Source organism: Rattus norvegicus, chromosome 2 (assembly GCF_036323735.1).
Source record: "Rattus norvegicus strain BN/NHsdMcwi chromosome 2, GRCr8, whole genome shotgun sequence".
Taxonomy (NCBI): domain Eukaryota; kingdom Metazoa; phylum Chordata; class Mammalia; order Rodentia; family Muridae; genus Rattus; species Rattus norvegicus.
The window spans coordinates 21980752-21998163 of record NC_086020.1 but is presented as its reverse complement, the minus strand read 5'-3'; the positions used below and the strand labels follow the sequence as shown (position 1 = coordinate 21998163).

Genomic DNA, 17412 nt, shown 5'->3' with positions numbered 1-17412 from the left:
GGCTGGGAGATGGAGCACTGCTTCCTTCTGAGAAAATAAAGTCTTAAAGTGTCAGGTGTAACTTCTTGTCAAGCTTGAAAGCAAAATATATTTACCCCTTACGGGTGTAACGGTGTCATGTACGAGAAGCTGATCCTCATGAATCAAAGGACTGACGAATTGGGGAAGGTGATGTCAAACAACCAAAAAAACCAGTGGGCTTACTACAAACCTCATCAGACTGTGGCTTCCTCGTGATTACTTTATGATGAATGGCTTAGGGATGACACTGGCCTCTGCTGACACTGAGACACGCAATCCACACACTCTGTGGCAATGATTCTGCTCACATTTACTGACAGTCAATAATCTGGTCTAAATAATTCAAAATAATCTCTCTTCTAAGATAAATTAATGACGGTGAAATAATTCCTTCACAAACACCAGCAATGTAGAATATATATACGAGTTACTTAAGATAGAGTCACTGAGACGGAACATTTATTCTCAATTTTTCCAATGCTGGTAGTTTAACTCTGTATTTTATTTGCTTAAAACTGTTTTCTTTTTCTGTATCATAAACATACAGAGGTAACCATACATCAAGTATGAATTTGAGCCCTTGATAAAGATCCTCAGAGTTTTGTCCTTCCAGAGAAAAGATTCTAATGAGGGACAGGTAGGGAGAAGCGTGAGTTCACGGGGAACAGAAGATTTAAGACAACACAGGGGAGAGAGTAATGAGATGAATTAAACATATGTATGGCATTTTCAAAGGACTAACTTAAAATTTTAAACCAGCTTTATTCTTTCAAATTTAGAAAGTACTTTCCCTGTTTGGGGGCTTAGGCTAAAGTGTGACATAAGAGAACATTCTAATTTATTTACAGTTGTTTGATCCAAAGAAATCTTTTGCCACCATACGGCAAAGATAGGTAAGTTTCCAGTGGATGAAATACAGTAGCTGTCCAGTAAAGCATAGTGGAGTTGAAAGGCAGAAGGGGATTTTGTATTTAGTTCCTAATATAGTTAGGAAAATGATGGAATTCAGACATAAAGTCTTCATATTTGCATCTTGTTGTGATGATTGGGAAGAATTATTTAGCTCTGTGGTGTTTGATAGATCATCCTTGAGCTAGATAACCCTGACATATAATAAGCAGGTCGCTAGCTGAGAATGCTCAAAAATGAATTTATAGTAGTGTTCTTGGTGTTGATGTATTGTTCCCCAGGGTAAGAGGATAAATTTACATGTTTCATAAAATCTAAAAAGAAAGCACCAAGTTTAAAGTTAAAAGTTACTTTCTTTGGAGCTTACAGCCTAAATTTGCACAATTTATGAGGTCAAGCAGATTGTATTTTTAAAGTGAACTTTTATTACCAAACATAAATCATATTTACAACTAAAACCAATTGAGTGTATCTTTTGACAACAGTTTCTCATGAGAATTCCATGTATCCCACTTTATTACAGAGAGCTCTACTTGATGGTATACTATTTCTGTAGGGTGCATACAACTTTATTTGACATATAAACAGCCTGCTTTTCTCACTGAACCATGCCCTGCGTGTTCTGTGAAAGAAATAAACTTCTGTAAGTGCTGAAAACCTAGAGATGACTAGCTGACCACATACAGAGATGTTTGGTGTTTTCTCTTTTCTTTCAAGGCATTTCTATTACGGCAAACAGTTAACTTACCTGAGAGCTCACAGCCAAAAAGTTCCATTCTTAATGTACAGTGCCTTCGACAAATTTGGGGGTAGAGTCTTACGTACTGAGCTTTGATTGGAGGTGTAAAGGAATTAGCGTAGGGTGTGTTGTTATCAACATTGCCACGGAAGACCTGTGTGTGAAGACATATGCAGGATTTTCAAAGTTGAGCATGGTGGCTCATGGCTGAATAACAGTGTTAAGGAAGCTGCGATAAGAGGATATTTAGATGCCTTGATAACATACTTTGCAATGTTTGTTTAACATGCATTTATACAATGAAGTCTCCATGTTTATAGTTCTTCTAAATTAAAACCTTTTAAACAATAAAAAAAGAGGATATTTAGAAGACAGGGTTCAATGTCAGCCTAGGACATAGAATAAGACCCTACTACTCATATGTATATACATATATTTGTGTATGTTAAAGGTATATGTGTATGTGCACACACATGCATGTGCACAGATGGGTGAGTACATGTGTGGGGATATATATATATACATATATATATATGATTTCTTCATTTTCATATACGTATTCTGTGCTTCACTTGAAACAATTTTAAAAGATCGTAATAAAATATTATTGAGAATTTAGGAAACACCTTGCTATTAGCAGGCAACAACAACAACAGCAGCAGCAGCAGCCACATATGAAATCTGAATTAGAATTAATTATAAAATGCAGTGTACTGGGTCATAATAACACTTCCCTGACTAAAGCAAGGATTTGTTTATTTTATTTTACATGTGTTTTGCCGACCTGTATGTATGTACACCAAGTGTGTGCCCACCAAGGGTAGACAGAGACACCATATCCATTGAAATTGTAGTTAAGTAGATTGTTCTTAAGCCCAGTGTAGGTGCTGGGAACATCACCCATGTCTTCTATAAGAACAATGAATGCTCTTATGTACTGAGTCATCTCTCTAGTCCCCTTATTTACCACTTTAAAGGCCATGTCTGTAGAAACAGAGGAAGTCATTCTGTCTCTGTCTCTCCATATCTATGTGTCTATCTGTGTATATAGCTATGTATCATCTATCTGTCTGTCTGTCTGCACACACACAGACACACACACACACACACACAGACACACACACACACACACACACACGTATCATCTACCATCCATCTGTGTGTTTGTCTACCATTTATTTGCCTAGCTATTTTTCAATTACCTTTCTCTCTGCCAATCTATCTATCATCTGTCTCTTAAAAATTAGCACCCTAAAATTTTGAATATAACTTGAGTCTGTCCACTTGCAAGTGAATAAATTTTTCAGGTAGAACCATTTCTTCTATGCATTTTAATCAGACTTTCAAGTATCATTACAAAATGAATTAGTTTAACATTCTGAACACCAAAGGAAAAAGGAGATATTAGATGCTACAACTTCTTTTTCCACAGCATTTTATTCTTGAATTCAGTAACAAAGGCATTTCCAATGCAAAATATGCACAGATCTCCATCATTTCTATTATTTCATATTCTTGTTTTCATAATAATTTATTCGATTGAGGACAAAGTTATCTGTAAAAGCAAGGAGAATAACTTGGTAGGCTGCTTGTCCTTAAAGTAGCTTATCTGTTATATACAACCCTCTACAAACTCCTTGAGAATAATTTGTAGGAGCACCAATTAAAATCTTAGAAAAGTTTAAGTGGCAGCTGTTAGAAATTTCTAACTTTGGGAAGCCCAGCTCCCTTTCACCCAATTAAATTCCAAAAGCTGCAGAAATGGATTTGAACATAAGCTTCTAGCAGAAGGCTCAGGTGTCACTTGACAATGTGGTCATCATGGAACCTTAGTTACATACTGGAGAGTGAGTCAGGCTTACCATTTCTTCATTGGTGCCTTTTACTTTGTACATTGCCCAGGTCTTCCCGTCATTGCTGTAGGCAATTTTGTAGGATTTGATGTATTCTGGGCTTCCAATCCTTTTGGCTCCTTGGGTAATAACACCCGTTACTCTCATTTTTCTTTGTAAATTTATCTGAGGAGACAAATATAATCAATGAAAACCTCTCTAATTGCTGTCAGGGTTTCAATATAGGCAATATCGATGCTGACAACAGCACATTTTACTTTTCTTCATAGATTCAACTGATATGAAATGTTAATTAATATTCAGCATTTTTCATACAAATATATCAAATGGTGATATATTAACTTTAAATTCAAAGTGTCTTCCAGTGATGGCATATAAAAACATGTTCAGTGCACTGCCCTCCTCCAACATAGAAACAGAAAGTCTTTGGTTGGCCATGATATTTATGCACGGTTCTTTCATTAACTCAATGACAGGAACACACTTCGGTAATCCCGTCGTGACTGTGAAATTCTGATGGCCATGGGATTGGTTGTTGGTGTATCTCACTGACTGAGGACTCCAGACTTTCCACTGAAAGGAAGCGTAGCCGTGCAAGCCCACTAGAGTGTTGGATGTTAGAAGAGGAAAAGCTAAAAGCACAGGCATGACAGCACCAACCACAAGCATCCGTGCTCCATCATCTCTGCTGTGGTGGGCCGAGGGTCATGGGATCGGGAGCTTTGCAATTTCTCACTTGGCAACATTCTATTTGATATAGACCTTTCTCATTGGAAATCAATTTGCTGCAGGAATCATGGACAGCTACATTTAAAAAACATGACTCTGTCATTTAAATAGAAAATGCCTTTTGACTCTTATTTTATACTAATTTTACAATAGAATGGAAACATGCATGCTTTATTCAATTTATTCAGTTGACAGAATAAACACCAAACCTTATTTCATTTGCTCTGAGTGCTTTCATTATATCTACACATGTATGTTTAACAAAAATTTACCATTTTAGATGAATTGCTATAAATTTTTAGTCTTTCTATGTCTACAAATAGAGGTAATTTAAATGTCTCTCACATTTATATTAGTTATTAATTTTACAACATTTTTTCCTGAGAAAGTCATCAAAGCCAGAGATGCCAGTGAATAAGATTTTCTGTGATCTGGTAAGCCTTTGAGATTATCATTTAAATAATACAGGTTGTGAAAGAAGGTACCAGAGGCACTATTTCAAACAGTTGTCCCAGTGTCTCCCTACTCTCAGAACATCATGACAGTAAAGCTCATTCAGTAAAGCTCAGTCTTACTCTTGTATCAAAACGATGAAATACCTCTATCTCTATCTATCTCTATGCATCTATCTATCTATCTATCTATCTATCTATCTATCTATCTATCTATCTACCTACCTACCTATCTATCTATCTATCTATCTATCTATCTATCTATCTATCTACCTACTTCTCTCTCTCTAACACACACACACATATGAGAGAGAGAGACAGAGACAGAGACAGAGAGACAGAGAGAGAGAGAGACAGAGACAGAGACAGAGAGACAGAGAGAGAGAGAGGATATTCCCTACTGCAATGTGCTGATCAGAGCATCCATTGCTTGTTCCCTGATAATCTAGATTCTGAAGCCTGCAGTTACTAAGGAACTGTCAATGGTCCCCTGTTTCTTCATCAGTGCTATATGGATCGACCCTTACATTCATCTCTGTATTTCTCATATTGTGGTCAGACATCACAATGATTATCGCTGTGGATGTATTCTCACCTCCATTCTTGTTCATAGGCTCAGAAAGTGAACACATTTCTGTAATGTAAATTTTACTCACTACCTTTAGTATTTATCTGCATTAGTTTCAGTTCGCTGATGGTTGGATGTGAGGCTTTTACTGTGCACTCTAAACTAGGTTACCCCTGATAGACACTTTCATTGTGTTAAGTAAATCTGCAAGTTGCTATGCAACCAATTTGCCTGTGAATCTTTTTCTTCTTCTTGTTTTACTCTCGGGAGTCTTCTGAGCCTGAACCTTCCCCATACATGCAACATAAATAGTGGACACTTTGAATTATGTTTCCTCCCATTTTGGAAGCCAATCTTTTTTAAAACCACATTTCTTACTGCTGAGAATTCCTTTCTCAATTATGTTTTATCTCATTTCAATTATCTTGTTTATGCCTCTTGTAGACAGCCAAATTATCTCAGCTAGAAATTTGGCTGATGAGATATACAGTAATTTTCTAAAGCTTAAGTGAAAAAATTGTGCAGAATTATACAATAGAAACCTGAAATAGTTTTTCTCCAAATTATTAGAAATTGTTTTAAAAAGTTCATATTTTCTTCAGTATATAACAAGATCTAAGCATATATTCTAAGAATGTAGAACCCCCGTTAGTAAAACAGCATCTCGCCTGAATTGTCCTCATTAAGTAAACATTTACAATGAAATATCAGCAGTTTTCATTAAATAATAAAGACAACAAAACTTTTAAAAGTTATGTTTGTAGTCAAAGTTTTAGGATTACATTGGTTTTTAGAACACGGATAATTACATACCTGCAATTATTGTGCTTGGGAAATTGGAATTCAATACACTTGAGTGAGAATTTCATTGTCATGATGGCACTCGAATTTAAAAGTAGGAATCTATGTTGTTGTAAAAAATTTTAAAAAAATATGAAGTTGGCCTTGGACAAGGACTAAGTCATGGATTTAGAGGCACTATCACTTTAAACATTTGCTGCAAGCAGACCTAGTTAATCCCATTAAACCATTCTCTGCTTGATTCCTGCCAGGCAACCTATTCAAGTTGATCTTAGATTATCGTATTGTGTGGACCATAGTGGCCACTATATTAACTGTCTTTTGAAAATCACATTGGATATTTTAAAATTATTCTGTGGGTCCTTATATTCAAAAATATATTTTCGTTTATATAAATGGTTATAAAATTGATTTTTCTATACAAAATAGTAGGTTTGCTGTGTGACCATAAAAGATCAAAGTACTTTTTGAGGTATTTGTAGCACATTGTGTCCCTTAATGAATGTGAATATGAACATTCATGCAGCATTGCATAGAGAGAGCCCATGCTGGGACCAGGCATCAGTAGAAAGAACTGGGCTATTCACACCTACTGTGTTACTTCCTACCTATGTAATGTTCAACTTGTCTAAACATTGAAGTTTAATCTTATGAATTGTTTAAGGGATTTTAATAGAATTTTGATTCATAAACATTATGCAATATACACATGAAAAATTAGTCGCCTAGAAAACTTTAAAATATTTGCTATTTGATTAGATTTTTTAGTTTCATTTAGCAGGGCAGGTGTTAAATTAACAGCAGTCCATTGGTATTTAGTTCTCAAGGAAAAATTTTTTATGAATTTACCAACCCAATCTAATTTTGTAAATGACTTTGATAATTTTACATCCCTAAAACACTTAGGGCTACAATTATTAAATAGAGCATACATGTGTGTTTATATGCTTGTGTATGATATATGTATTTCTATGTGCATATGTGCATATGTATATGAATATATACATGTACACTATGTATCTTTGTGTTAAAATATATATGTTCGCAGCTCTGTGTGTGTGTATATATACATATATTTATGTGTATCTGCATGTGTGTATTTGTGTGTTGGTATGCATGTGTATGTACATATATTTGTGTAATTATGACCATGAGTTTTAATACGGTATGAAAATGGTATCCTTTTCAAAAAGATAGCATTTAAATGGGCTTCTGGGCTACTAGCTGCATCCAACACTGAAAATGTTCTTTTAAGAAATATAGGAAGTTGGAAAGATCTCCTGTGCTCACCGATTGGCAGGATCAATACAGTAAAAATTAGCCATTTTGTCAAAAGCAATCTACAGATTCAATGCAATCCCCATCAAAATCCTAAGTCAATTCTTCACAGAGTTAGAAAGGGCAATTTGCTAATTCATTTGGAATAGCAGAAAACCCAGGATAGAGAAAACATTCTCAACAATAAAAGAACTTCTGGGGGGGGATCACAACCCTGACCTCAAGCTCCATTGCAGAGTAGTCATGATAAAAACTGTGTGGTACTGGTACAGAGACAGGAAGGTAGAATTGAAGACGCAGAAATGAACCCACACACCTATGGTGATTTGATCTTTGACAAAGGAGCTAAAACAATCCAGTGGTAAAAAGACAAATTTTCAACAAATAGTGCTGTTTTAACTGGCAGTTAGCATGTAGAAGAATGCAAATTGATCCATTCTTATCACCCTGTACAAACCTCAAGTCTATATGGATCTCAGACCTCCACATAAAACCAGATACACTCAAACTAATAGAAGAGAAAGTGGGTAAGAGTGTCGAACACATAGTCACAGGGGAAATTTTCCTGAACAGAACACCAATGGCTTATGCTCTAAGATAAGAATCAACAAATGAGACCTCATAAAACTGCAAAGTTTCTGTAAGGCAAAGGACACTCTCATTAGGACAAAATTGCAACAAACAGATTGGGAAACGATCTTTACCAATCCTCCATTTGATAGAGGGCTAATATTCAATACAAAGAAATCAAGAAGTTAGACTCCAAAAAAACCAAATAATCCTATTTAAAAATGGGGTACAGAGCTAAACGAAGAATTCACAGCTGAGGAATATCAAATGGCTGAGAAGTAGCTAAAGAAATGTTCAACATCCTTAGTGATCATGGAAATGCAAGTCAAAAACAACCCTGAGATTCTACCTCACACCCATCAGAATGGCTAAGATCAAAAACCCAGTTGACAGCTGATGCTGGCAAGAATGTGGAGAAAGAGGAACACTCCTCCATTGGTGGTGGAATTGGAAGCTGGTACAACTACTCTGGAAATTAGTCTGGCAGTTCCTCAGAAAATTCAACATAGTACTACTTGAGGACCCAGCTATATCACTCTTAGGCATATACCCGAAATACCCTCCAACATATAACAAGGATATATGCTCCACTATGTTCATAGCAGCCTTATTTATAATAGCCAGAAGCTAGAAAGAATCCAGATGTCCCTCAACAAAGGAATTGATACAGAAAATGTGGTACATCTACACAATGGAATACTACTCAGCCATTAGAAACATGACTTCATGAAATTCTTAGACAAATGGATGGAACTAGAAAATATCATCCTGAGTGAGATATCCCAATCACAAAAGAACACACACGGTATGCACTCCGGGTAAGCAGATATTAGCCCAAAAGCTCAGAATACCCAAGATAGAATTCACAGACCACATTAAGCTCAAGAAGAAAAAAGACCGAAGTGTGGATGCTTCAGACCTTTTTAGAAGGGGGAATAAAAATACTGACAGGAGAACTTATGAAGACAAAGTGTGGAGCAGAGACTGATGGAAAGGCCATCTAGAGACTTCCCCAATTGAGGGATCCATCCCATATAGAGACATCAAACTCAGGCACTGGATGCCAAGAGGTGCACGCTGACAGGAGCCTGATACAGCTGTCTCCTGAAAGGCTCTGGCAAAGCATGAAGAATACAGATGTGGATGCTCACAACCAACCATTGAACTGAGAACAGGGTCCCAAATGGAGGAGTTAGAGAAAGGACTGAAGGAGCTGAAGGGGTTTGCAACTCCATAAGATGAACAATACCAACCAACCAGAAACTCCAGAGGTCCCAGGGACTAAATCACCATCCCAAGAGTACAAAGGGATGGACCTATGACTCTGTCCGCATATGTAGCAGAGGATGGCCTTGTCTGGGAATCAATAGGAGGAGAGGCCCTTGGTCCTGTCAAGGCTTGATACCCCAGTATAGGGTAATGTCAGATTGAGGAAGTGGGACAGAGTGGGTGGGCAGGTGGGTAAGGGAACACCCTCATAGAAGCAGGGGAGAAGAATGGGATAGAAGGTTTTTGGAGGGGAAACTGGAAAAGGGGATAACATTTAAAATAAAAATATCCAATAAAAGAAAAAAATACACTGAGGTTTTAACTGGATGGTAATCTAAATAATAGAGCATTTGAAGCTATATCAAAATTAATTTTATATATAAAATCACCATGCTGAGATTTTTAATCTACAGTTGTCAAGTATTATAATCTGTATAAATGGTTTTTCTTTTTCTAATGAAAATAATCTATATAGAATCTTATTGTAACTTCCTTTGGATCTATTGCTAATATTTTATTGGTTATACTATTATAAAGGTAAAAAGTTTAAAAATCCATTTTTATTCTTCTCATGTGAAAATATGATTTATTTTGCACACAAATTTGAATACTTTTCTAAAACAAGAAAAAAATCATATATAAGCCTTGTCTATCAAATATTCTAAAACTTGTGTTTAGAACAAAAATTAAAATATTTTTCCACCCTTCTCCCATCCTGTAATAGCATTATGCAAATGTTTTAATCCCCCGCCCACCCAGTAAAATCTTTGTTTATACAAAGGCCCCTACTGAAGTCTAAGATTGTGATAGCCTGAAGCAATGATCTTTTATTCCTTGGAGCAGTGAGGCTCCTCCATTTCCTGTGCACAAAGTATTTCAGACTATCCAGCTAAATAGAATAGTGAGTGAGGTCAAACTCCAGACAATGGGGAAAAGACACAGAACTCACCAAAGTTAGAATAAAACACAAAGGTACTTTTTCCCTCAGTATTCATTTGCCTTACTAGATCTCACACTCTTAGTCAAAAGGAATGTTTATACAGCTGTCTCCTGAAAGGCTCTGGCAAAGCATGAAGAATACAGATGTGGATGCTCACAACCAACCATTGAACTGAGAACAGGGTCCCAAATGGAGGAGTTGCCTTGTTCAGAAATTTTGGTTGGAATAATATTCTCTTTCTTTGTGACTTACTTCTAGCATTATATTTCAAGAAATTGCTGAAACATGACAGAGATTAATAACACTTTAAAATACACACACGCGTACACATGCTCACCCACACGCACCCCGCACCCCACACACACATCCCAGCAAGAGCAAAGTCCTAATAGTACTATGGGAAATCTTTAGTGCAACTGAAAGTTTTCAAATTTCAGTACTTTTTCTGCCTGAAGCATATGAAGTGGAACTGCAAGGACTGAGAGATACTGGGCATAAAACTCTAGACATATCATTTTTCCTGCTCCATTTGGTTGAATGAACTCTACTTAGGACCAGTCAATATTCATGAAGATCAGACTTCAAATGTAGGTGAGACTGAAGGGGAGCCTATGGGTATTAGCCAGCCTGTGTGTTCCACCCTCTCTCTGCTCTCAAAGTCCCACTTAGGGACTGAACAGGTAAAGCAGCAGCTGGGAAGGTAGAAACAGGATTCCTAGAGCTCGATGAACAGCCAATCTAGATGAGGAACTGAGCTCTGGGGCCAGTGAGAGAGCATGTCTCAAAATAAAAAAAAAATGTGGCGAGCAAACATGGAAAGCACTCAGTGTTAACCTTCACAAGTACAGACACATGTGCACTTTCACATGAATGCATATACTATACATAAAAGATAGTAAATAATACAACAATAGTATATGTACAAACAAAAAATAGAGAATTAGAAATATATATATAATTGTATATAACTATATATGCTTTTGTGTATATATGTATACTTTTTATGTATATATTTGTATATATGTTTTGTATATATGTCGTATATGTAGTTTTATATATACACATTTTATATATTATTTATAAAAATAATATACTTTTATATAATTAAATTTATACAAAATTAATGATATATAACTTGAGAGAAAATAACATTAAAGTTTATATTGGTACAATATGGTTTGTATCTTAAATAATCAGTAAATCAACATCTACTACTTCATCCCAGGAAATTTCCAGACGACCTGAGAACTTAATAAAAAATAAAGAAACTAAGGACTAGTCAGAGGAAAATAGAATTTAAAATAACCTCAGATGGGGGCTTGAAAGACTGTTCAGTGCTTGTAAGCTCTTACTACTCTTTCAGGGGACCCAGGTTTGGATCCCAGCCCCAACAAGGCAGATCACAATCTTTAAGAACTAATTACAGATGATCTAATGCTCTCTCTGTCTTTCTTGAGCATGGGGCATGCAAACAAAACACATATGTAAACACAAAACCCCACTCATACATGTAGTATAAATCTAAAAACATAGTATCAAGGGAGAAATGGTTTTACACATGAAACATGATTTTTAAAGTCTTAGATGGAACAGAAATTTCTTCAAGAAAAAAGTCAAGGTGTGAATGGCAAGTAAAGACTAATAATTTACAGTTCACATCACAGCAAAGTGATTAAGCCACGAAACTGGATAACCTTACAAATGATAGCTAAAGTGTAACCTATTTAAAAAAGAACAAAGTACTATTTAGTTTTTTGACATTGAATAAAATATATGTTAACACAATTTAAGGATCAGGAACAAAACCATAACATTGATTCTACGCTATTAATGAGGACCTTAGAAAATAGGCAAATAGAAAATTTTAAAATTTCTGTGATCATAAATGACATAGTTGAGCGGTTACATAAATCAGGATGAAATTAAAAGGTCTCTTCAACTCTGCAATTGCAGTCTAGGAATGTTGCTCACAAGTATAATCAAAACATAGGTGGATTGATGAAAGTTCAAAGCTGCTCTTTTCAGCACTGAGTATCATAAAGCACAATTTCCAATAATTGAAAAGCTCTATCAAAAGATAAATAAGTATTTTCATAATATTTAAGTTCAGAAAATGGGATACTGGCAAGTTGTAAGACGAAAAAACAAGAGGGAGAGACAGAAGGTTACAGGAATAGAAGCAATGAGACAATTAAAAGGGAAGGGAATTGAGTAGGAACAGAGAGGGAGAAATAGAATGAAAGACTGATAGATTTTAGCACATTGATGCAGAAAACACACCAGGTCTTCATCAACCTAAAGTGAATTATATATTTCTAAAATGCCCTAATAACTTGATTTCTGTTACGCCAATACATCACAAGGTAAGTTCACAGCAATGGCTGAATTATTAAAACTTGACTGGCATGGCAATGTGGGTCATGACCTTAGCACTTGAGACAAAAAGATTGCCATGAGTGAGAAGCCATTGTAGGCTATGTAATGAGTTACAACTGAGACAGGCATGCAGAAGGCTCTATCAAAACCAGAACCAGAACCAGAACCAAAAAGAACCAGAATGGGTTTTGTCAGAGAATATAGCTCAAACTTTTAGTGTAGGGGATTGTCAGGAGGCGGGGTAAGGGGGAGGTGGGTCTGGAGGGGAACACCCTTATAGAGTGGGAGGGGGAGGGGTTAAGGAGCTGATGGACAGAAAACCGGGAAAGAGAATAACATTTGAAATGTAAATAAGAAATACCCAATTTTTAAAAAATGGAAAAAATTAAAAATTAAAAAGAATAAATAAGAAAAAAGAATACTCATTAAAAATAATTGAAAGCACAAATATTACAGTGTGTGTGTGTGTGTGTACTTTTTAATACATATAAGCAGAGCAAATTATGTTAGACACTTAAATAAAACGTTTTAGAAATGTTGATTCATTTAGGCCTTAGAAATGGATTGTGAGATAAAGCACTTGCTGAGCAAGTCTGGTGGACCAGGCTCAGTTTCCAGAGCCCATGTAAAGATGAACGTACAAAACTCATTACACAAAGTTGCCTTCTAATCTCCACATATGATCTTATCACATGCAAGTCCACCCATATACAGAGAAAATAATAATACTAAATAAAATTAATTTCAAATAAAATATCGTGTACAAATATTAAAATAGTCACAAGCTACCTGAAGTATCAAGTCTTGTTAAAAAAAAGTACACTATACAAGTATAAACAAAAATTTACTGAGAAGTTTGTTTATATTTTTCTAAATTTCTCTTAGCTATGGCTTGAGAAGGCTCACTCTCACACTTCCACATTAAATCCACTGGAATTCACTGCTTTGCCTGAGATATTTGAAGAAAATTCAGCTTTATATACACGAGGAAGGAAAAATATAGTTTGGTAATCTATCTAATAATTGTGAATATTTTTCTTTTTCTTTGATACCACATTAAAGCAGGGAAGATTAGTTTTTATTTTTCAATAAAAGTAGCTTCTTCAATTTTACTCTAAAATCCAAATTCTTCCAATAAATTTTCTTTCCTGCATGTTTAAGTCTGTGGATTGTCTTGGCCTTCACATGGTTCATTTCCTCATGTACTATTTTATAAAACTGTGCATTGATCATTTCAAACATTCCGTCTCATTAAGCTATGCTGATTATTCCAAGTGATGACAGATAATGCTATTTAATTTCAAACTTTTATGTTAATTAATATCAACACCAATTTCAGCAAAACAAAACTTTTCATTTATTACAAGCTATCAAAATCGCATTGGTGCTTGCGAAGTTCTACAACACTAAATTGAACTTGAATTTTTCTGATTTTATATCAGTAAATACTGTCAAGCCGTTTCCCCTGGTGTAGAGCAACTCTGACAAATAACTAGGAATTAAGGCTATAATTTATCTGACAATTGTTCTGTGACTTCAACCTGGTGCTTCGGTCATGAGGGAGAGGAGTTCACATAGAAAGTCACATAATCATACAAACTGCAGCACTCAGCAGAGCGTGTTTGTACAATTCCCATTGCCTGGCACAGAATACGAAAGACTTAACAGGGACTGACAGTTAATTAAGTCGGCTATCATTACCGCTTCATTAGGGGAAATTTTAAATGAGCAGTGTGCTACTGCTTTGCTCCCAAACGTGCATGACAGAGATGATCCAATGCCAGCGACTACAGTTTGCTACCACTGTGTTGATTTCTGTTAAGATGTGGACACTGATTTGCATTACCAGTGTATCCCAGCTTCTAGTTCAAGGGTTTGTTTGAATAGCTTATTTCATTTTTTATTTAAATTCATTTTTAGCTTTTCCAGTTTGGTGTAATACAGATTCTAAAAGTATATTATGATTCTTTAATATCCTTGGTCTTTCTCGCAATGTCCCCGTTTTAATCTCTAATTTTATTGGTTTACATCTTCTACCTCTATCTCTTGGTTAATTTGGTTAAGGGTTTGCCAATCCTTTTTTATTATCTGTGAAGCAACTCTTCATTTCATTGATTCAGGGTACTGCTTTTTGTGGTTATTTGTTTGTCTCTGTTTTGTTAATTTCAGCCCCAAGTTCCTTTCTATCCCTGTTTAATCTCTTTGGACATTGTTTCTTCTTAGTTGTCTTAGATAGGGTTTTACTGCTGGGAAAAGATACCATGACTAAGACAACTCTTAGAAAGACAACATTTAACTGGGGCTCAGTTCATTGCGATCAATGTGAGAACATGGTGACACCCAAGCAGGAATGGTGCAAGAGGAGCTGAGAGTTCTACAACTTCATCTGGAGGCTGTTAGCAGCACACTTGCTTCCAGACAACTAGAATGAGGATCTTAAAGTCCATGCTCACAGTGACACACTTCCTCCAACAAGGCTACACCTTCTAATAGTGCCACTCCCTGGGCCAAGCATATGCAAACCATCACATTAGTGTTCTAGATACTTTACATATGTGTTTAGGTTATTAATATATGACCCCGCCAGGTTTTTAATGTAAGAATGTTATGCTGTCATTTTGCCTCTTAAAACTCTTAACTTTGTTCAGAGGTTTTGGGTATAATGTGTCTTCATTTTTATTCAATTCTAAAAGTATTTCGTTTTCTTCTTCACTTCTGTCTTGATCTGGTTTTCATTCAGTTATTCAGTTTCCATGAGATACAAGTGTTCTTGTTGATATTGAACTTTAAACTGGTGGTCAGTTTCACTGTAAGCAGTTACTTCAACTTTCTTATATCTGCAGAGACTTGCTTTGTGTCCCAATAGATGGTCTATTTTGGAAAAAGTTCCATGAACTATTGAATAGAATAAATATTGTTCTTTGGTGTTTGGGTGGACTGTTTTGTAGGTATCTGCTGGTTTAATTTGATTTATGACATTATTGAATCTAATGTCCCTGTTTAGTTTTTGTCCTTAGGTCCTGTCCATTGGCGATAGAGATTACTGAAGTAACAACTATTATCTGAGGCTTAGTATATGATTTTCAGCTGTAGCAGTGCTTATTTTTATAAACTTTAATCTCCTTGTGTTTAGTACATAAATGTTGAGAATTATAATATCCTCTTGGTGAATTTTTTTCTTTAATTAGTATGTAGTTACTTCCCTTTCTCTTCTGATTAGGTTTAGTTCAATGTCTACTTTTCACATCATAAAAGAGTTATTGTGTGCTTCTTGTATGCATTTACTTAGAATAACATTTTTATCCCCTTTACCTCAGGTTAATCTTGAGTTGGTGATATGGTGTGTTTCTTGGAAAAAGCCGAAAGACAGATCCTGTTTTCTAATCCAAACACAGATCCTGCTTTTTAATCCACACAAGTTTTCTTTGTTGTCTTCTCATTGCAGAATTTAGGTCATTATTATTGAGAATTATCAATGGATAATTTATACTGATTTCTGTTATTTGGCTCTTGTGGAGTGGATTTCTTCTACCTTTTTTTTTTACTTATAGCTTTTGGATTATTTGTTCCTTCTGTTCTCTTGGGGGTGGTTAATATCTTTAGACTGAGAATTTCCTTTTGGCTCCTTCTGCAGAGCTGGATTGATAGAAAAGGTTACATTTGGTTTCATTGTGGAACGCTTATCTTTATCCTTCCAGTGCAAGTTCTAGTTTCTCAGGGTCTAACAGTCAGGTCTGGCATGTACAGTTTGTAAATCATTCTCTGAGGCCTTTCTGGCATTCAGTCTCACTAACAAGTCTAAGTCTAATGTTCCTGCCTTTATATTTGGGCTTTTTCTCTTTCAGCTTTTAATATCCTTTCTTTATTTTGTGCATTTAATGTTTTGATTATTATATCTCATGAGAAGTTTTCTTTTTTCTTTTTTTTTTTTGGTCCAGTCAGTTTTGTGCTATGTATGCATCTTGATTAGTATCTAATTCTTTAAATTAAAGACACTTTCTACTACGATCCTAATCAAAAAATATTTTGTGTGCCTTTGACCTGGGGTTCCTCTTTTTTCCCAACAGGTGGGCTGGAGGAGTCGCTCTGGCAGAAGAAAAGTAGCATATTGAATAGTACTCCAGAGAGTCTGGAATGCAGGAGGGAATGGAAGCCACTTTCACCCCACCAGGCCAAATCTAATGGCTGTGGGGTTTCTTGAGTTTGTACGAAGGCACAAATGAATGGATATTGTCTAGGAGGAATGGTTGATTTCAACCAGAGAACACGGAGTAAGTAGACCTTCTTTCATTTATTTCAAACATTTTAATACTTAAAAGATAAACAAATAAATTTTTTATCACTGAAGTGGTAGCAAAGCAGGAATTATGAGTTGAGAGGAAAAAAAGTCTTGATTCAGAAATCATTTTTAAAACCATTTTTAGAAAAAAAATCACTTAGCTCTCTTTCTGGGTTTCTAAAGCTATTGGTAGATATTTTTAAAATATAAAATGCAGATTTTATAGACATCTATATTGGACTGTTATATCAGCACAAATATTGTAAAATAATGTTCTCCTATAAAAAAGTATGCATAGCCATATATTTTCAAAGCATTGCCAACGCAGGTGATATTGTTAAACTACAGAATGCTTAATGTTTGATATGTGTTTACATTTTTAAAATATATCTTTCATTTGTGAGTGTGTGTGTGTGTGTGTGTGTGTGTGTGTGTGTGTGTGTATCCCCACTGGTCAGCAGAGGTATTTGATTTCCTGATGTTGGAGTTAAAGGTAATTGTAAGACACTAGATATAGATTACTCTTCTGAAAGAACAGCACAGTCTCTTAAACACTCTCGGATCTGTAACATTTCCCCTTTTCTGGTTGTTACTTCTAATGTGAAAGAGGGTAGTAGCTGTTGTAGAG

At 35.5% G+C, this 17412-nt stretch overlaps 1 protein-coding gene across 6 annotated transcripts in view; it reads right to left on the bottom strand.

The window, feature by feature from the left end:
* Positions 1 to 17412, bottom strand: part of Edil3 (EGF like repeats and discoidin domains 3) — a 514777-nt gene that overhangs the window by 142217 nt on the left and 355148 nt on the right. For 5 of the 6 annotated variants that reach the window (XM_039103424.2, XM_039103422.2, XM_017591169.3 and 2 more), the window contains 2 exons: positions 3532 to 3687; positions 1679 to 1823 (listed from right to left, as the gene is read on the bottom strand). In XM_039103424.2, coding sequence (XP_038959352.1) covers positions 1679 to 1823; positions 3532 to 3687 — 301 coding nt within the window. Of the gene's footprint in view, positions 1 to 1678; positions 1824 to 3090; positions 3225 to 3531; positions 3688 to 17412 lie in introns of those variants that run through there. The other variant, XM_063282562.1, reaches the window with a different exon arrangement.